Here is a 22,002-nt window from a genome sequence, read left to right on the forward strand (position 1 = left end):
GCTTAGCAGAGGTTTTAATGTTAGCAAAAGCAGTACCATTCAACCCCTTCAGAGGATGTTTAAGCATTTTCAGCCTCTTCACCACCTGGAACATTTTAATACCATAAAGAGGCTTGTCCCATACTTCTTGGACCAATTCAAGAAACTGAGGGTCCTTACCCCACATATTAAAATATTTGAACGACCCCTTTCTTTTGTCACCACCAGCAATCAAATTAATAGTACAGGGACAGTGATCAAACTCCCCTTCAGGATGAAACATAGGAATAGAATCAGGGAATTGATCAAGTCACTCATCATTACTCATGGCTCTATCAATCCTACTGAACACCATGGCACCTGGTTCATGTTTGTTGTTCCATGTGAAATAGGCACCATGGGCAGGAAGGTCAACAAGGCCACAATCATCCACACATTCCTGGAATCCTCTTAATTCATAATTGGAAACTTCAGACCCCACTCTTTCACACATAGCAAGAACATTGTTGAAATCACCCATGACCAACCAAGGACCATTAACAGCTTGTCTCATATTTCTCAAATAATCCCACAAAGGAATTCGTTCATGGACCTTATTAAATCCATAGATAACTGACATCCACCATGCCTGACCATTAATACAAGTGATCTTGACATAAATAACTTGAGCTTCAATACTGATGATGTCAAAAGTATAGTTGCCAAAATCCCAAATTATCCAAATCCTACCCCCATCATGAACAGAGGTATTATGCACAAGACTCCAGTTAGAACCAATTCCCTGATGTACTTTATTGATAGCATTAACCCTAACTCTAGTTTCTAATAATCCAAAAACTCCTATGTTATTATTATGCAGAAAATAGCTAACCTCCTTCTGTTTATTCACACTATTAATACCCCTCACATTCCAGAAGCCAATACTACCCATGTTCCTTTTGAGAAGAACTACCCTCCATTTCCCCTGCAAGGACTCTCCTGTAATGAACAGAATGTTCTAAGACCTTCATAAAAGTTCTTGTCCCACTGCCCAAGCATATCCCACCATGCCTAGTCATCTTAGTAATGATTCTGGCAGGTGTGAAGGACCTCCTAATAGTTGGCATTGGTGTAACCATCCCTGGCATAGGAGTAACCATCCCCCCTAAACTCTCAAGACCCATAGGACCCCGAGTTTGAACTATAGGTTGTTCAGGTTGTTCAGGTGCCACCTCAACATGCTCACCAGGAGGAACAGTCACATTCTGTGGAACTTTCTTAGGTCTCCAGACCTGATGAACTGGTCTAGACCCCTTTGTATTCTTAGCTTTCCTACAATCCCTAGCAATATGGCCCAACCCCTGACAGTCCGTGCAAAGAATGGGCTTCCATTCATAGTGAACAATTTGCCTGTGATTGTTGTCAAGTTCATCAGCAAATTGAATTACATCAAGTAATTCAGTCCCAATTTTGACCTCCACCATAATCCTAGCATGACCAAGGAAAGTTTTCAACAAGGTATTACTGTCACACCTCACTGGTTTACCCACAAGACCTGCAATCTTCATCAAAGCATTTCCCCAGAACTTCAATGGAAGGCCATAAAAGCGAATCCAAATAGGTACTACATCAACAGCCTCCTTTACCATTTTAGATTCCGGGGTCCATTCCTTAACAATCAGCGGATTATTGTCAAAGAAAATTGGTCCTGCTTGCAGCACCCTCAGTTTCATTTCCTCAGTCTTAAAACGCACCAAGAATGTACCATTAGAATTGAAAGATATCTTATCAAAATCAGTATATCCCCAGACGCGTTTAATAAAGCCATCAATAACTTTGAAAGGAGGATTCGCCCCAAGTACATAACAATAGACCGCACTAGACCAAAATTTCAACTCAGATTCAACATCTTCATTAGTAAGTTGTAGAGGCCTTACCATAGAATCAGTTTCTGAGTCAGAAGATTGAACCCTACCTTGAACCTCCGTTCATTCAGACTCAGAGCCACTCCCTTCTTCCAAAATGGAATCCATAACAGAACTAAAATTATATGGACGGATAATCGAATCCTTCTCAGACGAGCGAGCATCCAGGTGATTAATCCCCAAAAACTCATCATCATCCTGATCAATGATTCGATTTCTCGATCCACTAGATTTATTATGTGATTTATTAGTACTAATTTGTGTATTTTTTTGTAGATTTTGTGATATTAATTTGATTGTTCTATTAGATTTACGGGAATTTTTCCGAGTGCGTGCCATTGCAGAAAATGAAAAGTAACCCTAAATCGCCTCTCTTACTAGACTTTCTCTCTCATCTCTTAGATTTTCCGATTCTTAACTTATTAAAATCACAAATAATATCACAACAATATTTGCTTGCATATAATTTGAGAATATGTTTGTATGATCAATTCCCATGAATCCCCTATGACCCCATGACACCCTAGTGCCTTTTACCAATTGTTTACATCCCTTTTTAATCATCTTGCTTGTTTACTTTTATTGCTATTTAGTTTAGTGATCTTCTACTTCAAACCCTAATTTGTGACACCCCTAGACACCGCTAGTTGCAATTGAAAATCTCATCTCAATTCCCGTCCCTTGGGATCCGACCTTTACTTGCCTCTTTACTAATTGTAGAGTTGTTTGTAGAGTTATAAATTGTGTTTTGGTCTAGGTGCTCCTAACGACAAGTACCGAAAACTAAACCTCCAAGTGAGTCCGACCAAAAATGGTGCCGTTGTCAGGGACGGTGTTAACTTGATTTAGATTTTCTTAAATTATGATTAGTTGTGTCTTTCTTTGCCTTGGGGAAGTAAAACTCCTCAAGGTTTGTTCTAATTATTTTTCGAGTTGTTTGATATTTTGCATGTCTAGAAGGTCACAAGGTAACTTGTTACCCTTTGATCACGAAATTGAAAGGACTTTGACAAACAATAGAAGACTTGCTAGAAGAAATTTGAGAGGTATTGGTGAGGTTGTAGATATCCAACCAAACACTATTGAGTTCATCAACCCTTTTTCAAGAGAAGGTGAGGAAAACCGAACACAAAATCCAACACAAACTCAACCCACAATGCCTAAATTTTCATCACATTCCGTACCACCGAGGAGAACCTACCCAATGGTACTCCCACACCACAACATTTGACCGGAAATTTTATTGCCAAATCCGCATTTATCCAATTAGTCGAAAGAAGCCAATTTGGGGGGATGCCTAGTGAAGACCCTCATTCTCATATGGAGACTTTTTGTGACTATTGTGATGCGATTTCTCAAACCGGTGTAACTCAAGACCAAATTCGATGGGTCTTATTTCCTTTTTCTCTAATTGGCACCGCGAAACAATGGTTTAAAGGCCTTGATAAGGCTACTCTCGGAATTGATTCTTGGAAGAAGTTGGCTCTAGCTTTCTACAAAATGTTCTATCCACCGGAAAAGACTAACATGCTAAGAGCTAAAATAACGGGCTTTAAGCAAAGAGATGAAGAATCCTTGTATGAAGCTTGGGAGCGATTCAAGGGAATTTGTCGCTCATGTCCTCACCATGGACTTAGCGAGTGGTTCTTGGTACAACAATTTTGGAATGGTCTTTATGAAGACTCAAGAAACTATCTCAACATGGGATCAAATGGAATGTTCACCGAAGTTGACGACAATCAAACTTGGAACAAGATTGAGGAAATGGCGGTCCATAACTCACAATATAGTAGACCTCGCAAGGCTACTAGAGGAGGAAAGCATGAAGTGGACTCCATTACTCAATTGGGTGCTCAACTTAGTGCTCACATTGATACCATCAACTTGAAGTTTGAAAAATATATGGCTAGACTTGAAGAAGCCTCAAAATCACCAAAGCATCATGTTAATGCCATGACGGCATCTTCATCAATCCCAAGTGGGATATGTGAGAATTGTGGAACTTTGGGACATGACCAAAGTGAATGTAGGGGAACAAATGAACAAGTGAATGCTTTTCAAGCATACAAGAGTGGTACTCCTTATTCCAATTATTACAATAAAGACACCAAATTCCACCCAAAGCTCTCATACAAAAGCCAAAATGTTCAAAACCCTCAACCAACATACACCCCACCTCCCATGAGAAACCAAAATCAAAGACCCTTTTACAACCAAAACCAAGGTTACCAAAATCAAACTCCATACAATCAACAAAATGACCAAGGTTTTGATGTTCAAAAAGCGGTCCTTCAAATGCAAAAGAATCAACAAGAGTTTTTCACTCTAATGCAAAAAGAAAGTCAAGCAAAGGAAATCACCATCAACAACATCCTAGCTCACACCAAAATTTTGGAAACCCAATTAACTCAACTAGCATCTTCAAGCTTACAAAGACAAAAGGGGCAATTACCACCTCAAAGTAATCCCCCAAGATATGAAATGGTTAGTGCCATTCACTTGAGAAGTGGTACGAGCTATGAAGCACCAAAGAAGCAAGTTGAGGATGAAGTTGTGGAAGCTAGTGACAAAGAAGAAGTTGTGCAAAACTCCAAGGATGGAGAACCATCTAAAGAAGAATTTTCAAAGAAAAATCAAGACAAGGCCAAGGAGAAGGAGCCCATTGTGATTAGACTTCCTTTTCCAAGTCGTCAAGCCAAGCCCAAATTTGATGACCAACTTGGAAAATTTATGGAGATTGTGAAGAATTTGGAAGTCTCGATTCCTTTCACGGAATTAATCAATCACGTGCTGGCCTATGCAAAATACATTAAAGACATCCTTACAAAGAAGAATTCGATCCGGAAGCTTGAGACCATCGTCTTCACTAAGGTGAGTAGTGCAATCCTTCAAGGGAGTTCACCTCCAAAACTTAAAGATCCGGGAAGCTTCTCAATACCGTGTACCATTGGCGACACCACGATCAACAAAGCCTTATGTGATCTAGGGGCTAGTGTGAGTGTTATGCCGTACTCGGTAAGTAAAAGGTTAGGGATGAGAGAGCTTAAATGCACCAATATCACACTCCAAATGGCCGATAGATCAACGAAGACACCATTAGGGATATGGGAAGATGTTCCCGTAAGAGTTGGGAAATTTTTCATCCCGGTGGACTTTGTCATTGTTGACATGGAAGAAGACTCCAATATTCCAATCATTCTAGGAAGACCTTTCTTGCACACCGCGGGTGCAGTGATAGATGTGAAGCATGGAGAGCTCACTCTAGAAGTGGGAGATGAGAGCATAACTTTCAATCTTGACAAGACCATGAGAGCTCCCCGTTTGCATGAACCATGTTTTATGGTTGATCATTATAGCCGGAAGGATGATGGGAAGAAGTCGGAATTCCAATAGAAGAAGAAAGTTGATAATGCTCCATTCAAAGAGCAAGTGAATTGTAACAAAGAGAGCTTGAAAAGCTCACCAAAGTCAAGCGAAGAAGAGGATGGCTTTGTTGGCCATGACAAGAGAGTGGGAGAGTTGTCTCTATCAACTCAAGAGATCTTTAGTGACCAAGTAGACGAAGTTTGTGGTCTTTGGGACGATGAGTTTGAAGGGATTTTCAATCCCTATATTGGTAATGCTATGAATCAAGACCAACATGAAGGAGAACAAGTGCAAAGATCTATTGAGGATCTTTATAATGACAATGAACAAGCTTTTGACTACTTTTTCAAGGTGTTGAGTAACATCAACAACACCTTGGACATGCCCCCATGACATCTCACTAAGGATGAGAGTTTGGTGGAGTCCTCTCCAAACCACCATTTGTAAATATTTCTAACTCCCTAACTTGCATTTTAATTCTTACATTGCATTTTTGTCATTTTCGGATTTTTATGTCTTGATCAAGATATTTATCATTTTTGAGAGAAGTGAGGGAGGGACTAATGATTTTATTAATGTGTAGTGCTTAGCTTAGTGTGGGGATAGCAATTGCCTAGGCTATTCATGCCTTTGTAGTGCCCCTACAATGAAGAACACGGGATTTGAAGAATGAAAAATGACACGGGATATGCAAGTGCACGGATGGAACTGAATCCGGGTAGACCAAGTGGAATCCGAGCGTCCCTATAGGTAATCCGCTCGTCCTATGAGAATCCGAGCGTCCCAGCTGAGAAGACGCTCGTCTGAAAGAATCCGCTCGTCTTTGCAAGAAGACTCTCGTCTTTTTGCCAGTGCAGAATAAGAAAACTCGCTGTAACAGAATCCGCTCGTCTTTAAGGGAATCCGCCCGTCCTGGAACTGAAGAATCAGTTCGTCTTCGCTGAAAGACGCTCGTCTTTAGGCGAGATTTCCTAAACCCAGATTGAGCAGAATCCGAGCGTCCCGAAAGGAATCTGCTCGTCTTCCCCCTGCAGTTTCAAAATTTCGGGTGTTTTTAAATACCCCTTCCCACATTCATTCATTCATTCATACATTCAAAACACTACCCAAAAACCCCAAAACCCTCATCCTCTCCATCACCAAAAACAAGATTTCCTCAACCAAATTCAACAAAATCACATTCAAACTTCCTTACAACAACAATTAATCACTCCTTTTACAACAATAATCAATCCAAGTACCAAAATCTTCAACCTTTGAGTCGATTTTTGAAATACAAAGGCAAATCCTTTCATCTTAAAATCGATTTGGGTATAATTGGAAATTAAAGATTTTAAATCTTTTCTTGGTATAATCATCAATGGCAAGAACAAAAGGATCAACAAAGGCACTTAAGGCAAAGGCACTCTCAAAAAGGCAACAATGCCTTCAAGCAAAGAAAGCTTCAATGGCTATGGTGGTTGCTAGTGCAAACTTGGAAGTTCAACAACAACAAAATCCTCCCGTGGAAGCAACAACATCAACAATTCCGGAAATTGCTCAATTATCAAACTATCCGGAGGTAATTTTCATTTCTAACTCCCATAGGGACACATTTGCCAAGTATGCTAAGAAATCCATTCTACCCACCAAATTCATATGTGAAGATGCCTTGAACAAATTGGGTGTCCTTGAACAAACAAAAGCCTTCTTTGAAGCCATGGGGTTGGGAAAATTGTTCACTACAAGAGAATTGACATACCCCTCCCTTACCTTGGAATTCTTAAGTTCATTGAAAGTGACTAAAGTAGAGACTAGAACATACATCGAGTTTCGCCTTGCTAACGTGAATAGGCGCATCACCTTTGATGTTTTGAGTAAAGCATTAGGTCTTAGTGATACACCTTATTATCATAAGATGCCCGAAAAATATGACCCCGCTCCTCTTTGGGAGGCGATTTCCGGGAAGAAATTTGAGAACTTTCATGCTTGTTGCGCTCTATTAGTCCACCATCCGGGCATTAGAGTGTGGTACAAGGTCATCGGGAATACTATCATTGCAAGAAAAGACACTAACCACTTTACCAAGCTCGATTGTGTTCTACTTGAGTCGGCCTTAAATGTCGGAAGGGAATTCACCAAGCCTAGCCTTACAATGCTCTAAGGCTTTTGGTGGAAAGATGGCTCAATATTGATTATGGAAAGGAAGGCACCGCTTTTATCGTAAATGGAGGTCTAGTTACTCTCTTGGCCAAACACTTTGATCCAAATTTCAACAAGGATAACAAGTATGTGGCGATCAAAGGGGGTCATCTCATTGACATGGATGCCATGATTAATAAGTACAAGTGGTTCAAGCATAATCCTCTTGACACCAAATATGGGTGGCTCACCAATGATGCTAGATCTTTTACTTTGCCTTCCAAGATATGCCGTTTGAGTGTCCATCGAACAAACTACCTTCTTCCACTCTCAAAGGAAGCCGAATACATCATCCGTCAACAAAGGGGCGAAATTGAAAAGCCCTCCTCCTTCATTGTCACACCACCCTATCCATTCAAATATCAAGAGTTCAAACCCGAAGGTATTGAAGTGGGCAATGACTACATGACCCTACTTATGCAAGAGATGCACAAACAAGCTTATAAGGATCGGGAAGATACATACTTAGCCCAATATTCACCCCTCCTTCATTTAGCTAGGCAAGGACTACTTGATCCTTCATGTCCTTTGCCTAGTTGGGCGAATAAGGAAGTTTTCTTTCCAAGTGCAACTAGGGGTGAAAGACCGGGTGACGATGAGGTTGTCGGTGATGAGGTTGTTGATGATGAGGGCATTGTTGAAGAGCTAAATGAAGAAGAAGAGCCTAATGAAGATGATGAAGGAAGTGATGAAGGAAGTGATGAAGGAAGTGAGCAAGGAAGTGAAGAGAGAAGTGGAGATGAGTCCGCTTCTATGGAGGAAAATGATGACAATGATGATATGGTGGAAGACTAGCAAGCTTTGGAGGCTCCGACCCTCTTGAGGTTTGTCTACTTCTTTGTTTTATTTATTTTATCTTGATCATGGTTGGAGAGTCCTAGCAACATGAGGACTAACACCTCGGCCCCATTGAGGTGTTCTTTTATTGTTCCCACTTTTGAAAAATCCAAAATGACAATTAGTTTCATGCATTGCATCTTGTGTGCATGAACTACCCCCAAATTTAAGACATTAGAAATAATGTCTATTTTGGTTTGGGGAAGTACATGCATACGCAACGGGAGGTAATCTAAATTACGCTCTCCGTCATAAACAAAAACCCATGCATCATGTAGTGTAGATTAGTATAGCTTGCATTTAGTATAGAATTCATGCATCATACTTGCATAGTTTCCTATCATATTGGCCATTGAGGACAATGCCCATATTAGTGTGGGGATGGGAAATTATAACTTAACTTTTATTCAAAAAATCCAAAAAAATCAAAAAATTTCGAAAAAACAAAAAAATTTAAAAATTGAAAAACCAAAAACAAGTTCATTTCCTTTGTAGTGTATTCATGTATATATTGTTGTATATATTGTGTTTGTTCTATACTTGTTCACATTGATCGACTACGCCACATCCGAGACATGAGGATATTGAAGACCGCATGGTATGATCTTTCCAATCTCCTTTTTCCTCTCTATGTTAATAACTATGTGGCTTTATTTTGATTGATGGGGTATAAACAATGTGAATTTAGGATTGCATTTAGATTATATGGCATATTAGTTGGTAGAATCATATGCATTAGGATGTATATATGTTAGTTGCATCATGGCATGTAGTTTGCATGTTAGAAAAATTTTGTGAAACCGTCTACTTGGGAAGCTTGACAAATGTATATAGGCCCTAGTAGATGCTTTTTCTTCTTAAGACTTTGCTTGTTAGAATACTTGTAAAACACCCTAGGATGTGTCATGCTAGTATCCTTTGACCCATGGATTAAGGCCTAGTCAAGAGTACCTTGTGGTGTGATAACTCCTTGGCTACCGTTTATTCCAAGGTGACCCTTGAAACCATGCATCCATCATCCATGTTCTACCACATTTTTGTCATCAAAGGGAATGGGCACAAAAAAAATTGATTTGAGTTCAAGAAATGAAAAGTGAAAGAAAGTTTGCAAAATGCATCAAATGAAAAGAGGAGCAAAAATAGACTCCTAATGCTTCAAATATAAGGCACCCTCACTACATATGGGGTGACTTTGAAAATGTTTCAAAGAAAATGCAAAAAGTTGAAAGTTGTCAAGTGTTGAAATGCCAAAAATCAAAAGAAATGGCAAAGTAAGTGTTCTCAAGTGTTATATGCCACAAGAAATTGGGGAAAAACAACAAAGCAAACTCCCAAAATGAAACTCAAATATCTATCGATCCCTTTTTCATCATATCCATTTTTGTGCATGGTAGAGAGGGGATGACCCTTCTTCTTGTCTAGGCAAGAGGGGGAATTCCGCGATCCTCTAGTGTTTCTAACGCCATAGGGAGTCTACTCTTGATAAAAGCATTTAACGATTGATGACAAAGGTACCCTAGCTTGACACAACTTGGAGGTGATTTATTGGTATCCTTCTAGGCTTAGTAGTTTAAAGAAATTGCATCTATGAAGGAGTGTTGATGCGTGTCTTTTATATGATGTTTTACATCCCATTTTACACGCATTTCAGAGCTCATTCTTGTATTTTATGCTACATTTCTCCCTATTTCCGTCTACTTCCGTATTTTGTACATTATTGCAGAAATGTGAAGAATTCAACGGGAAATCAAGCCAAATCCGTCCCCGAGTAATCTGCATTGTAAATGACGTAAAGGAATCACTTAAGGAATGAGCTTGGTGCGCAATCCAAGGCCCAAAAGACAAGTCCACGAGTTAAAAGAAGTCAAGTAGCAGCTCCATTAGTCGATCGACCATCATCCTCAGTCGATCGACCAATGTTCGGGTTCCAGAAGCTACTGTTTGCTGAGGAGCAGTCGATCGACCAGCCTTGTCAGTCGATCGACCGGATTTCTATTCCAGGCGAGAATTAGAAGACCGAGAAAGCGCAAGCCCATGATGCTAGGTTTAGGAAATAAGATGTTACGTTATTTGCTATATAACGTAACATAAAACATTCAGTGATCATCAAGCTTTTATCTCAGTTTTAGATCCAAGTTTTTTTTTCTAAATTTCATACAGTAACTTTCAGTTTTGGTTTATTCGAGTAATTAGGGTTTGGAACATCGTTTTAGCATTGGATTTCTGTTCTTGTTCTTTATCTTCCCTCTGAAACCTCGGTATTCCTTCTGCCCTAATTTCCGTTTATTGTTTTACTTTCGTTATTAGTATAGATTTGCTAGTTAGTACCCCTAAAGCCAATTATCGCATTATCGCTATTTGCTATCTACTTTAAGCATGAATTCAGTAATCATTATTAGTTTAATTGTTGTTTTTACCCTTAGCATGAGTAGCTAATTCTATAGTGCTAGGATGTAGGCGATTTATGGCAAAGGCGGCATTAGATTAGACACGGACTGTCTCGCGTGTTGGTCGATCGACTGACATTGTCGGTCGATCGACTGACCTCGTAGGGATTCCTTCATTTTAATTGAATTTAATCTTGTATTTAACGAATCGAATGCATGCGACCAGTTAGATACCTATTTTATGACCGACCCATTAGATCGGAAGATAGGGAAAGTTATTTGACCATCAATTAAATCGACTAGACTGTGCTAAGATCGAAATATAGGTATAGTTTAGACCATTAGTCACTTTTCAGGACGAAAGTTAGTATTAGTGATATTAGGGACCTATAGCGAGATCGAAAGATGCTATTTGTTAAGAGTGGACCGAGAGGACCTCTTTATTTCCCGCCTTACCTGTGTTTGATTCAGACCGACTTAGTTTGCTGCCGCCGAAGCTATAATGAACCGACCATCCTAGTACCCTTCTTTTATCTGTTTAAATCGTTTATTTAGTTTATTATCTTTGTTCAATTTTAGCTGTAGACCAATTCAATTCAACCCCCACAATAGTTACCGCAGACTGAACATAAATCAACTAAAATTTACAACTGCCTCCTTGTGGTTCGACCCTGTTACCACTAGCCTAGGTTAGTCTTAATAGGAGATTATAAATTTTATCTTTGGTACTCACAACGACGGGTATCAAGTGTGTACCCTTGAATTGCTTCCCTTGTAGATAATTTCCGCCACTTAGATGAGGAAAATGGCTATTCTTTTGTAGATGCATCCATTACTTGATTTTGTGTGCTTTAATGTTTGGATGTGTCGCCATTTTGGCAAGACCCACCTTGCCTTGCAAGAAGGCATCCTATCTCATGGTTGTCTTGTTGTGAGTTGAAGGGGCGGAGTGAGACCCGCTAATTGTCTCATATCGGCTATGCTATTAGGTTAGTTTAAATAACGGTCCTAGTCTTTGTCACCTCTTTACTCGGGACGAGCAAAGGTTCGGTTTTGGGATATTTGATGTGACCATAATTTAAGCACATTTAGTCCCCGAATTAGCCTTGTTCCCATGCTTTTTAGTGCATATTTGGGTCGTTTATTGTCTTTAGTCCTTTGTTTTGCATATTCTTTGAGGTTTTGTGTCCTTGGTAGGAAAGGAGTGCAAACCTTGCATTTTCATGGCAAAATAGAGCTAAATTGATTGAATTCAATGACCAAGCATCAAGGAGAGACAAGATTAGAAGGCCTTTGTACATACTATAGTAGATGGGCAATGATGAGAAAAGATCCTTGCATCCCCGAGGAACTCCTCAAGGATTTTATGAAGAGAAAGGAAGAAAAGAAGAAAGGAAGAAGCTGTAAGACAATTCGAGCGGATTGCCCACAATCCGCCCGTCCAAGAGGAGCAATCCGAGCGTCTTCCCCAGCTGGACGCTCGTCCAGAACCCCAACAATCCGCCCGTCCACCACCACAATCCGCTCGTCCAAAATGTTGGGAAATGTGTCCTCGACAATAGTGCGATCACATGATTTAATATCATAATTAAATTTCATACCAAGAATACGTGAGGGATGATTCTTTATATAGTCAACTGGTCGTCATTAATCGGTAATGATTGGCTAACTAGAGTTTGACATTACTGTCGTGTGACGGTGGTGGTCAGTTGATCCCTTTAGGTCACACTTATAGGATGAGGCCTAAATAGATATTTAATTAATTGTATGCGATACAGATTAATTAATTCCTTAATTATGGAGTGCAATTTTACGTCTTATTGTAATGTGATTAAATAAGATTTAATTTAGTAATTAAGTGTTAAATTACTAAATTAGTTGAGATTTTAATATAAGTTTTGAGGTAGAGGTAATTAGTTATTTAAGGTTACAAGAAGTTGTAATTTTAACTAACTAGTAATTAAGGGACCCATTATATATTGATATAATGGTAGTATACTACTCATAAAGTGGAGTGTATATTATATTATTAGTTGTAATATTTAAGTGTTAAATGATTACATTAATAATTAATTATGTAAGATAGTTAAACATATGACTTATAAGCATTTGTGGGACAAATGACAAAAGGCAAAAATGGACCAAAATGGCTCCATTATTTCGGTCATATGGAAGAGCAAAAGATGCTCTTTTGTTTTTTGTTGGTTTGATTAAAGGGTGATAGTGACACTACATACAAGCTTTAATCATACCTACATCTTACACTACTCTACCTAGACTAAACAAAAGAGTAAAAACAAAAGCAAAATGATTCCCCACATTCTCCATGGCCACCGGTTTTTTGCCCTTAAAAATGAGCATTGGTTGCTCATTTTTCCTCTATGCTTTTGCTTGTTTTTCTCTCTATATTTCCGTCACATGCAAATTGCTATAAACTCTCATAAATACTAATTCATTCAATCTATTTACTAGAAGTAGTAATAATAGAAATATTAGTATTACTAAGGTTACATTTCTACTACATATCTAGTTAATATTAGTAGGAATTTTTGGGATTAATCTTGGGTGCAACTTATTGGAGTGTCTTCTATACTTGGACTCTTAGGAGGATCATCCATCTCATTAAGCTCAAGAACAAGTGAAGGAAGGTGACCTTAATTGTCTCCATATTTTCGAACCAAGCATCAATGTAAGGGACATTGTTTTTCTTATAAATCTTTCATTTTGTTATGCATGCACTTGATCTAAAGAACAAATAATTAACAAGTTAATTAGTTCATTATTAGAGGAGTCTAATAATGTAACACCCCCATACTCCAAGTGCCTTACCAGGACCACTTAAGGCATGGAAGTACTACCATCTCGGTTTCCCGAGGCAATGATAATCATAAGACAATAACGAAACATACTTAAAAGTAAATAATGTTTAAAGTGATTACATAACAACTCCAAAACTGATAAAAAGAGATACAAGATTCTCAGACGGTCTACTGCTAAAACTATCAAAGCTATAAAACATCGTCTGACACAGCGGAAGACTTCTAACTGCCACGTGATGACTCATCCCAGCTATCCCACACGCGTCATATCATACCTGTTCAATAAATGCTCACCACCCCCGAATGGATCACCACAGTTTTTAAAACATCTAAACGGGATCAGTACTAATCACACAATTTATATAAACCAACAACACAACAAACAACACAGTTCAAATGGTCACACACACAATCACATCCACTCCAATCAATCTCCGTCACCGACTGTCCACTGGACCAGCCCTGCCAGTGGGGGACCGCAGCCGTTCCCACCTAAGCCCCGCTCATCATACCGAGCGATAACCCTGTCCCATTAATGTGCACATCCCCTCCCGTGGCGGGTTCCACGGAGGGCGAAACTAAGGCGTGAAGCCACTCCTGCAAGTGACTCCACTCAGCCGAGAACGCATCTCGAGAACCAGAGACAAACAATCAAAACCATCAAACATCAATCATAACCAACAACTGTCACAATACGAATACGATAACATTCAACAGTCACAAACACCAACAATGCATCATGGGACTAATACTGAGTAGGGAAACCTTACCTGGAACAGCAACACAATCAGACGGTCTCAACAGCTGTATCAAAATTCCTCTTCTACGAATCCTCCTCCTAACATATAATCACATAATTACTAACAATCAAAAAACTAACACAAATCCCCAATTCCCAAAATTAGGGTGTAACGAAACTTAATTAAATATAACAAATTTGATACGTAGATCTTACCCTCGACGCAAGGATCACAAAGATGTAAAGAACGATAAAATCCGACCTCTCAAGCTCCGGGATTTGTCAATAATGTGATTGATGCGAAGAACGTAGTTTGTTTTCTCTTTGAACGTAATTAGGTTTGATAAAAAGTAGTAAGGAAGTGACGGAGTTGTTTATATATTCGATCGCATTATTAACAAAACCCGACAATTCATCACCCCGTAAACCGGCTACTCGATCGAGTAGCTGAGGCACTCGATCGAGCGCCCCCTTACTCGATCGAGTATCAAGGTTACTCGATCGAGTACCCAACAGGTCAGAAACTATTTTAAATTGCAAACCACCCTTACTCGACAGAGTAAGGCCCACTCGATAGAGTACCCAGAGACTCATAAAACCGTAGTATTACAAATAATAGGTATATGAACCTAACAAGTGGTATCAGAGCATAAGGATGTTGCATGCATAATCGGTTATTGTTTTTCCGAGTTAAAAGGTTAACATATAAAACTAAAAATTTGTGATTTATAAGTATAAACCACGAAATCACCATGCATGTTATATATTCTGGTCCTAAAATGTTTTTAGGTCATTTTTATGATTTATGAAAATTTATTGCTTATTTTAATGATTTTTGGTCATTTTATTACATTTTTATGACTAAAATGGGAATTAAAATGCTAAAAATAGTTAAACTAAGTTTATGACCTTGGAAATTTTATATGACCTCACATGCATATTTTACAAGTTGTGTGTAAAAACTCGTATTAATTGGATTAATATTGCATGATTTATGATTTTTATGAGATAAAAATGGATTAAAAGAGGTAAAATGGTTAAAAATAGTTAAATTTCGAATTAAGCCATGATTTTTTAATATGATATCACATGCATAATTTAAATAGTGTATGTAAATTTCTATATTAAAAGATCTCTTTTAGTATGATTTATGGATTTTTAGAGTAAAAATGCCATAAATAGTGACTATTTTAGCAAAATTAGCTAAAACGTATTGCATGGCTTGAGAAAATTATTTTAAATTTCATTAATATCCCACTAATCAGATCTGAAGTTGTAAAAATTATTTGAGTAATTTTTGGATACTTTAAATATTTTATGAGATAAAACCTATAAAATGCAATTATATTTTCTCAAAATTAATTCAAAAATTTTAACCATGATTTTTGATATTATGAGTGTCATGGAATTATTCCAGAATGTTCAAAAATTTAAAATTCAAATTTTGAAATTTTTATAAATTAATTTGGATTTATTTCATAAATATTATGATTTTAAGGTAAAAAATGAGCATAAAATTAAATCAAGTTGAATTATTGTCAAAAATTGAGTGATGACTAATTTTTGAGTCCTAAAAAGTGTTAGGATAATTAACTTGAGCTTAAATGTGATTTAAGTGTTAATTAGTGATTTTAAAAGGTTATTATCACGCATTTCCATAAAACCGGGTTATATGTACGACGTAAGTTAAATAGGGCAATTTGGCACATCATTTGGCATGATAGGTACATATTATAATGCTGCATATTTCAATTGTTGAATGTCTTTTATTTATATAATTTTGAATTATGTAATTTTATCTTAGTATGGCTTTAGTTTTAATTGATATTACCCGTAATGAAAGGGAATATTGATTCGGTTGTAATTTAATGTGATCTCGTATCACTTTTATTTTTATTTTATTAGTTTTTCCATTTTACAAATGTATAATAGGAATAGTTTTGTATTTTTATTATTATTTGTAATTATGGAGTATCTTCAAAGACGGTGCCATTCGAAAAGGTGATCCGACGAAGACGGTGTCTTGGGAGGCGTGCCAATTGAAGATTCAAGGGACCAAAGGAGTTGGTTTCCGAATATGTAATAGATTATTTGATTTTCTATTTTTAGGAAGGCCATACTAGGAATTTTATTTATTGCTTTGCATTTCTTTTAATATGTTGCATGCATTGCCAAATCGCCATAGCTACACATGCATATCATATCGAGTCATCGACCGTGTCAATTATAATTATCGTAGTTCACTGCTTTAGTTCACTTAAAACGTGATAGATAATAAATTGACAAGACCTCTCACATATAATAATTGAGATATAGCCTTACCAAATAGTAGAACTCATGAAGTACCAATTTCATAAGGGAGTTAATCCGGCTTCACCGTAATACAAACCTTGTTACGTTAGCGAAGTGGGGTAGTAAAATGTTATTACATCGAAATTTGGATTGAGCTCAACGGAAGTATTCGTGACCGTAGTCGCATGTGTTCCGGGCTAAAGATGAGAATTAGAGTAATTTTTATCGACCGAGAGTTCTAAAAGTAGAATCGATTAAGAGGTTAATCCACCGAGTTATATTAATAAGGGATGAATCGGCTCACCGTGCCCGTATTATTATGAATTTGGATCTCGGAATCATTTATGTTAGTTGGGTGGAGGTCACTATATAAATGCAATACTTGTAGTTAAATTTACGAGTATTATTAAAACGATAGATGTTAATTATTTCCTTCATTTCCGTTTTTGTAGTTAATTATTCGCAATGAATTCATCTAATACTCCTACACCAATCACCGTTGATACATGGCTCCAATCATTCGATGAAAAATGCTCTGAGTATGACAATGATACGATTAGAGAATTACGCATTGGCATTGGTCAGGATGGAAATTTTTGCTTCTTTACCACCTCCACACCACCCACTCCAATATTATTGCCCACCACTTTGGAAAGAAAATCTTGTGAAGAAAATCTTACAAAACCCAAGGCATCCTTGTTTGAATAAACAAAGAGAAATATCAAATTGATTGGGAGTTCTAGCAAGAGTGTCCTTGCAAATGAAAGGAGTATTGGTATTAATAAAGGGAAGGCAAAAATGGGCGAGAAACCCAAACCTGATTATAAATTGGAAATGGATAGTGGGACTTCCAAGACCAAGACCAAGAAGGGTGCCAAATCCTATGAGGAATGTCATTATTGTAATGTCATGAGCCATTGGAGGCGAAATTGCCCCAAGTATTTAGAAGATATCAAAGTTGGGCTTGTTACTCCAAGTGGGACTTGGAAATGTGGAAAAGCTAAACAAGAGTGATATGAATCTCCGACAAGGAAATGGAGCTAGGGTAGCCGCCACTTCAAGAGGGACTTATGTACTTGTTTTTGCTAATAGCTTTGAGTTATAATTTACATAATTGTTATTATGTACCCACTTAGTCTAAAACATTATTTCCATTTCTATGTGAGACATGAAAAGATTTATATTTTGTTATCAAAGACAATTGTTGTATTTTATTAAAAATAGACATGGATGTGAGCCATGTCACTTATCTTTATGGACACTTCCAACTCAAGCAATGATATCTACATGATACGATCCAAAAGACTCATAACTAGTAATCCAAATGATTTGTACATTTGTTTTTCCAATTTGGTTACGTAAAAGAGAAACGCATTAAAGGCTAGTGTCGACTAGATTTATTGAACCATTTGATTTTCAATCATATGGAATATGCGAATCTTGTCTCCTTCGCAAAATGATTTGCACTTCCTTTAGTGGTAAAGGAACACGAGCAAGTGATTTGTTGGGACTAATACATGCCGATGTATGTGTTCTAAATATGCATCACCGCAAGGGGATTTATGACTACTTCGTCACTTTTACCAATTATTTAAGTAGATATGGGTATATATTTACTTAATCAAATATAAAGTGAAGCATTTGAGAAATTTGAGAAATTTCTAAATGGTGTAGAGAACCAATTGAAGAAAAGGCGAAAGCATTACGATCCGATCGTAGTAGCAAAGATCTAAGTAATAAATTTAATTTATTAAAGATGGATTATGACCTAGTGTCACTACCCATAAGATCAAACTAATATGAGTTGGTTTGAGTTGTTGAACTCAATTTTGGGAATTTGCAATCCAATACGGACAAGTAATTCTAAACGGATGGTCAACCATGAGATATCTAGAATAGAGAGTCTATTAAACAGATGACATGGATAAGACTCGTATATTATCAAGCTGCCATGTTAGGATGGCTTTTTGAAAGCTAATACATAGTCTAGGTGAACTCCTAATACTCCGTTAAATATATATGTTTGTGACTCACAAAGCTATCTCTCAAGAATATAGATGTATTTCTGAGAGATAGAGTGGGAGTAGATTGAATCGTCACAAACATCTCTTATAGTTGAAATGTTACTTTGTGAAAGTTATAGAATTATAGAGTGAGAGTGTAGATGAACTATAGTCTATGAAGATAGAATGGAAGTATAGTTCAGTGGGAGTTTATCGCACATGTCTTATTGTTTAAAAATATTATTTTGTGAAAGTAATAGTATCATGACCTTCTTACATACGAGCCGAAGCATTACAATCCGAAAATAGTTACTCAAGAGTAGATTTTCATAAAGGCGAGGGTCTCCTTAAAGTGAATAGAGCTTTAGAGTGCTTAAAGGCATAGATTGACATAAAGATGTTGATCAAGATTAATTATGTTAGGAATTGGCGCATTTCATTTTAATGAAGAATGGCAAATTTTTCTAAAATGGGAATTTAGAAGAATGAAGTGTTTTAAACACAAAATCTTAGATGAAGATCTAAGAATCCTAACATATTATGCGTAGCTTTCTTGAGTGATCTTAGAATGATCTTAAGCAAGCATTAAAGGATTATACTTTTCGTTCATATGATAATAGTGAATTGTTTCATTCACATGATTGAAGAATCAAGATTATACATGAAGTTAAGTGGGAGCTAGAATTGTTTCTCCATGTCTTATATGTTGATAACATATTACTTATTGAGAATAATGTACCAATTCTCTCTTCTGGCAAGAGTGATTAGGAGACTAGGAAAGGGTGCGATATATTCTTAGATTACCGAATCTATGTGAGAGTATATTGGCATAGAGTTGAGAGTCTTATGAGGATAAAATCTTTCGTATCTGTTTAACATCAACAAGGATGAATGGGTTATTCATGTTGATGAAAGTGGAATTACTATGATAGAGTCATAGTTGTTCACTGAACCTATTAAGTTGTCGATCGCATGAAATCGATTGCTAATGTTTCCGCCATTAGAATGATCATGTATGCCAACAAACGCACATGCCATGGTGTGACATATGTTGAGAGCATAATAAGTTAATTAAAGGGATAATTCCCACAATATAGCTTGTGAAAGCCTTAAAGAACATCCTTGAGATTCTTGAGAAGAATTAAGGATTCGTTCACATGTTTGGATGACAAACTAAGTTAGGTGTTGAAGTGTTGCACAAACTTTAGTTTTCAAACTCAAAAGGGATTTGTTGAAATCCTAGGGTGACCTATTGACTAAAGAGTAAGAGACTAAGAAAAGTGTTTTAGTTTCGCGCGTTGCAAATTCTACAAAAGGAATCTAAGTAAATTGTGATAAAATCATCAATATAGGGATTAAGAGTGAATCCCTCTACAAATGATTTTGTCACATGTTATGTGATAACAGTGGGAGCATCTTTCAGGTTAAAGAGTCCAATTCTAGTAAGAAGTCTAGACATATGCTTAGATAAATTCATGTCATTAGAGATGACATAGAATGGAAGGAAATAGCAATTAATAAAGTTGGAATATATGGATATTGGGTATATCCACTAGCCAAGCTTGTATTGCATTTTAACTAGTGTTATAATACACTAGATATTATGGGATATGAAGTAGTAATAGTGTATTAATTATTCATATGTGATAATCGCATTTATCGTTTGAGTTTCATTAAACTCACCCGCTACCTTGTCGTATCCGAATGGGTTGTAGAGACAAATTGAACCCCATTAAAGTGAACTGGATTGACATGGTATTCGCCCCTAGTTACTTATATGAGGTGACGTCTCGAAGTGACTAGAGTGTGATGCGATTGATGGCAAGTTCAAGTGCCATAGAGTCATATGGGATGACTAGTCGATCACATAGGCAGACTGTATGGGTCACTCTGTCGGGCAGTGACCGCTTATAGAGTTCTGGTAATTCATAAAGCCTGGTCATGGCAAGAACTACTATAGTATTCTATGAGTCAATTCTTTTGACAAGAGACTATTCGCCCAAGTTGGCACAACTTCTGATTAGCTTTGATTTATACTCTACGATTTCGTAAATGAGGTCAAACTGGGTATATTTTGGGTTATGATGGACTGTGGCTAAACGAAGGGAATAGGGCGATAGGAATTGTCCACCCCTTATCAGGGTTGTTTGAAATCTAAAGGCCACTCGAGGAGTAGTTAACTGGAAATGTGTGGCCACGCTCGGAACGTATCTATGATAGATAATTCCGGTTAGACAGTTAATCTCCAGATCGAGAAAACCACTCAAGATATGATCAAGTGTAAGTACGACCTGCAAGACACCTTGCATTGAGTGGGAGATTGTAATAGGACAAGAGAATTAGTGACGCACACTTGTCTCGGACAAGTGGGAGATTGTTGGGAAATGTGTCCTCGACAATAGTGCGATCACATGATTTAATATCATAATTAAATCTCATACCAAGAATACGTGAGGGATGATTCTTTATATAGTCGACTGACCGTTCATTAATCGGTAATGATTGGCTAACTAGAGTTTGACATTACTGTCGTGTGACGGTGGTGGTCAGTTGATCCATTTAGGTCACACCTATAGGATGAGGCCCAAATAGATATTTAATTAATTGTATGCGATACAGATTAATCAATTCCTTAATTATGGGAGTGCAATTTTACGTCTTATTGTAATGTGAATAAATAAGATTTAATTTAGTAATTAAGTGTTAAATTACTAAATTAGTTGAGATTTTAATATAAGTTTTGGGGTAGAGGTAATTAGTTATTTAAGGTTACAAGAAGTTGTAATTTTAACTAACTAATAATTAAGGGACCCATTATATATTGATATAATGGTAGTATACTACTCATATAGTGGAGTGTATATTATATTATTAGTTGTAATATTTAAGTGTTAAATAATTACATTAATAATTAATTATGTAAGATAGTTAAACATATGACTTATAAGCATTTGTGGGACAAATGACAAAAGGCAAAAATGGACCAAAATGGCTCCATTATTTCGGTCATATGGAAGAGCAAAAGATGCTCTTTTGTTTTTTGTTGGTTTTGATTAAAGGGTGATAGTGACACTACATACAAGCTTTAATCATACCTACATCTTACACTACTCTACCTAGACTAAACAAAAGAGTAAAAACAAAAGCAAAATGATTCCCCACATGCTCCATGGCCACCGGTTTTTGGCCCTTAAAAATGAGCATTGGTTGCTCATTTTTCCTCTATGCTTTTGCTTGTTTTTCTCTCTATATTTCCCTCACATGCAAATTGCTATAAACTCTCACAAATACTAATTCATTCAATCTATTTACTAGAAGTAGTAATAATAGAAATATTAGTATTATTAAGGTTACATTTCTACTATATATCTAGTTAATATTAGTAGGAATTTTTGGGATTAATCTTGGGTGCAACTTATTGGAGTGTCTTCTATACTTGGAGTCTTAGGAGGATCATCCATCTCATTAAGCTCAAGAACAAGTGAAGGAAGATGA

General features: G+C 37.1%; 1 protein-coding gene and 1 non-coding gene across 2 annotated transcripts; both read right to left on the reverse strand.

Annotated features, from left to right (window-relative positions):
• Positions 1 to 289: 289 nt before the first annotated feature.
• LOC141657078 (uncharacterized) lies at positions 290 to 1,898 on the reverse strand. Its single transcript, XM_074464202.1, has 2 exons — positions 1,025 to 1,898; positions 290 to 957 (listed from the first exon to the last, which is right to left on the reverse strand). Exons 1-2 carry the CDS (start codon positions 1,896 to 1,898, stop codon positions 290 to 292), a joined length of 1,542 nt encoding a protein of 513 aa, XP_074320303.1.
• A 1,512-nt stretch (positions 1,899 to 3,410) lies between these two features.
• On the reverse strand, positions 3,411 to 3,517 carry LOC141624637 (small nucleolar RNA R71). Its single transcript, XR_012534447.1, has one exon. It is a non-coding gene; the product is annotated as a small nucleolar RNA R71 (small nucleolar RNA).
• Positions 3,518 to 22,002: the final 18,485 nt, after the last annotated feature.

This window comes from Silene latifolia, chromosome 1, assembly GCF_048544455.1.
Source record: "Silene latifolia isolate original U9 population chromosome 1, ASM4854445v1, whole genome shotgun sequence".
NCBI lineage: Eukaryota > Viridiplantae > Streptophyta > Magnoliopsida > Caryophyllales > Caryophyllaceae > Silene > Silene latifolia.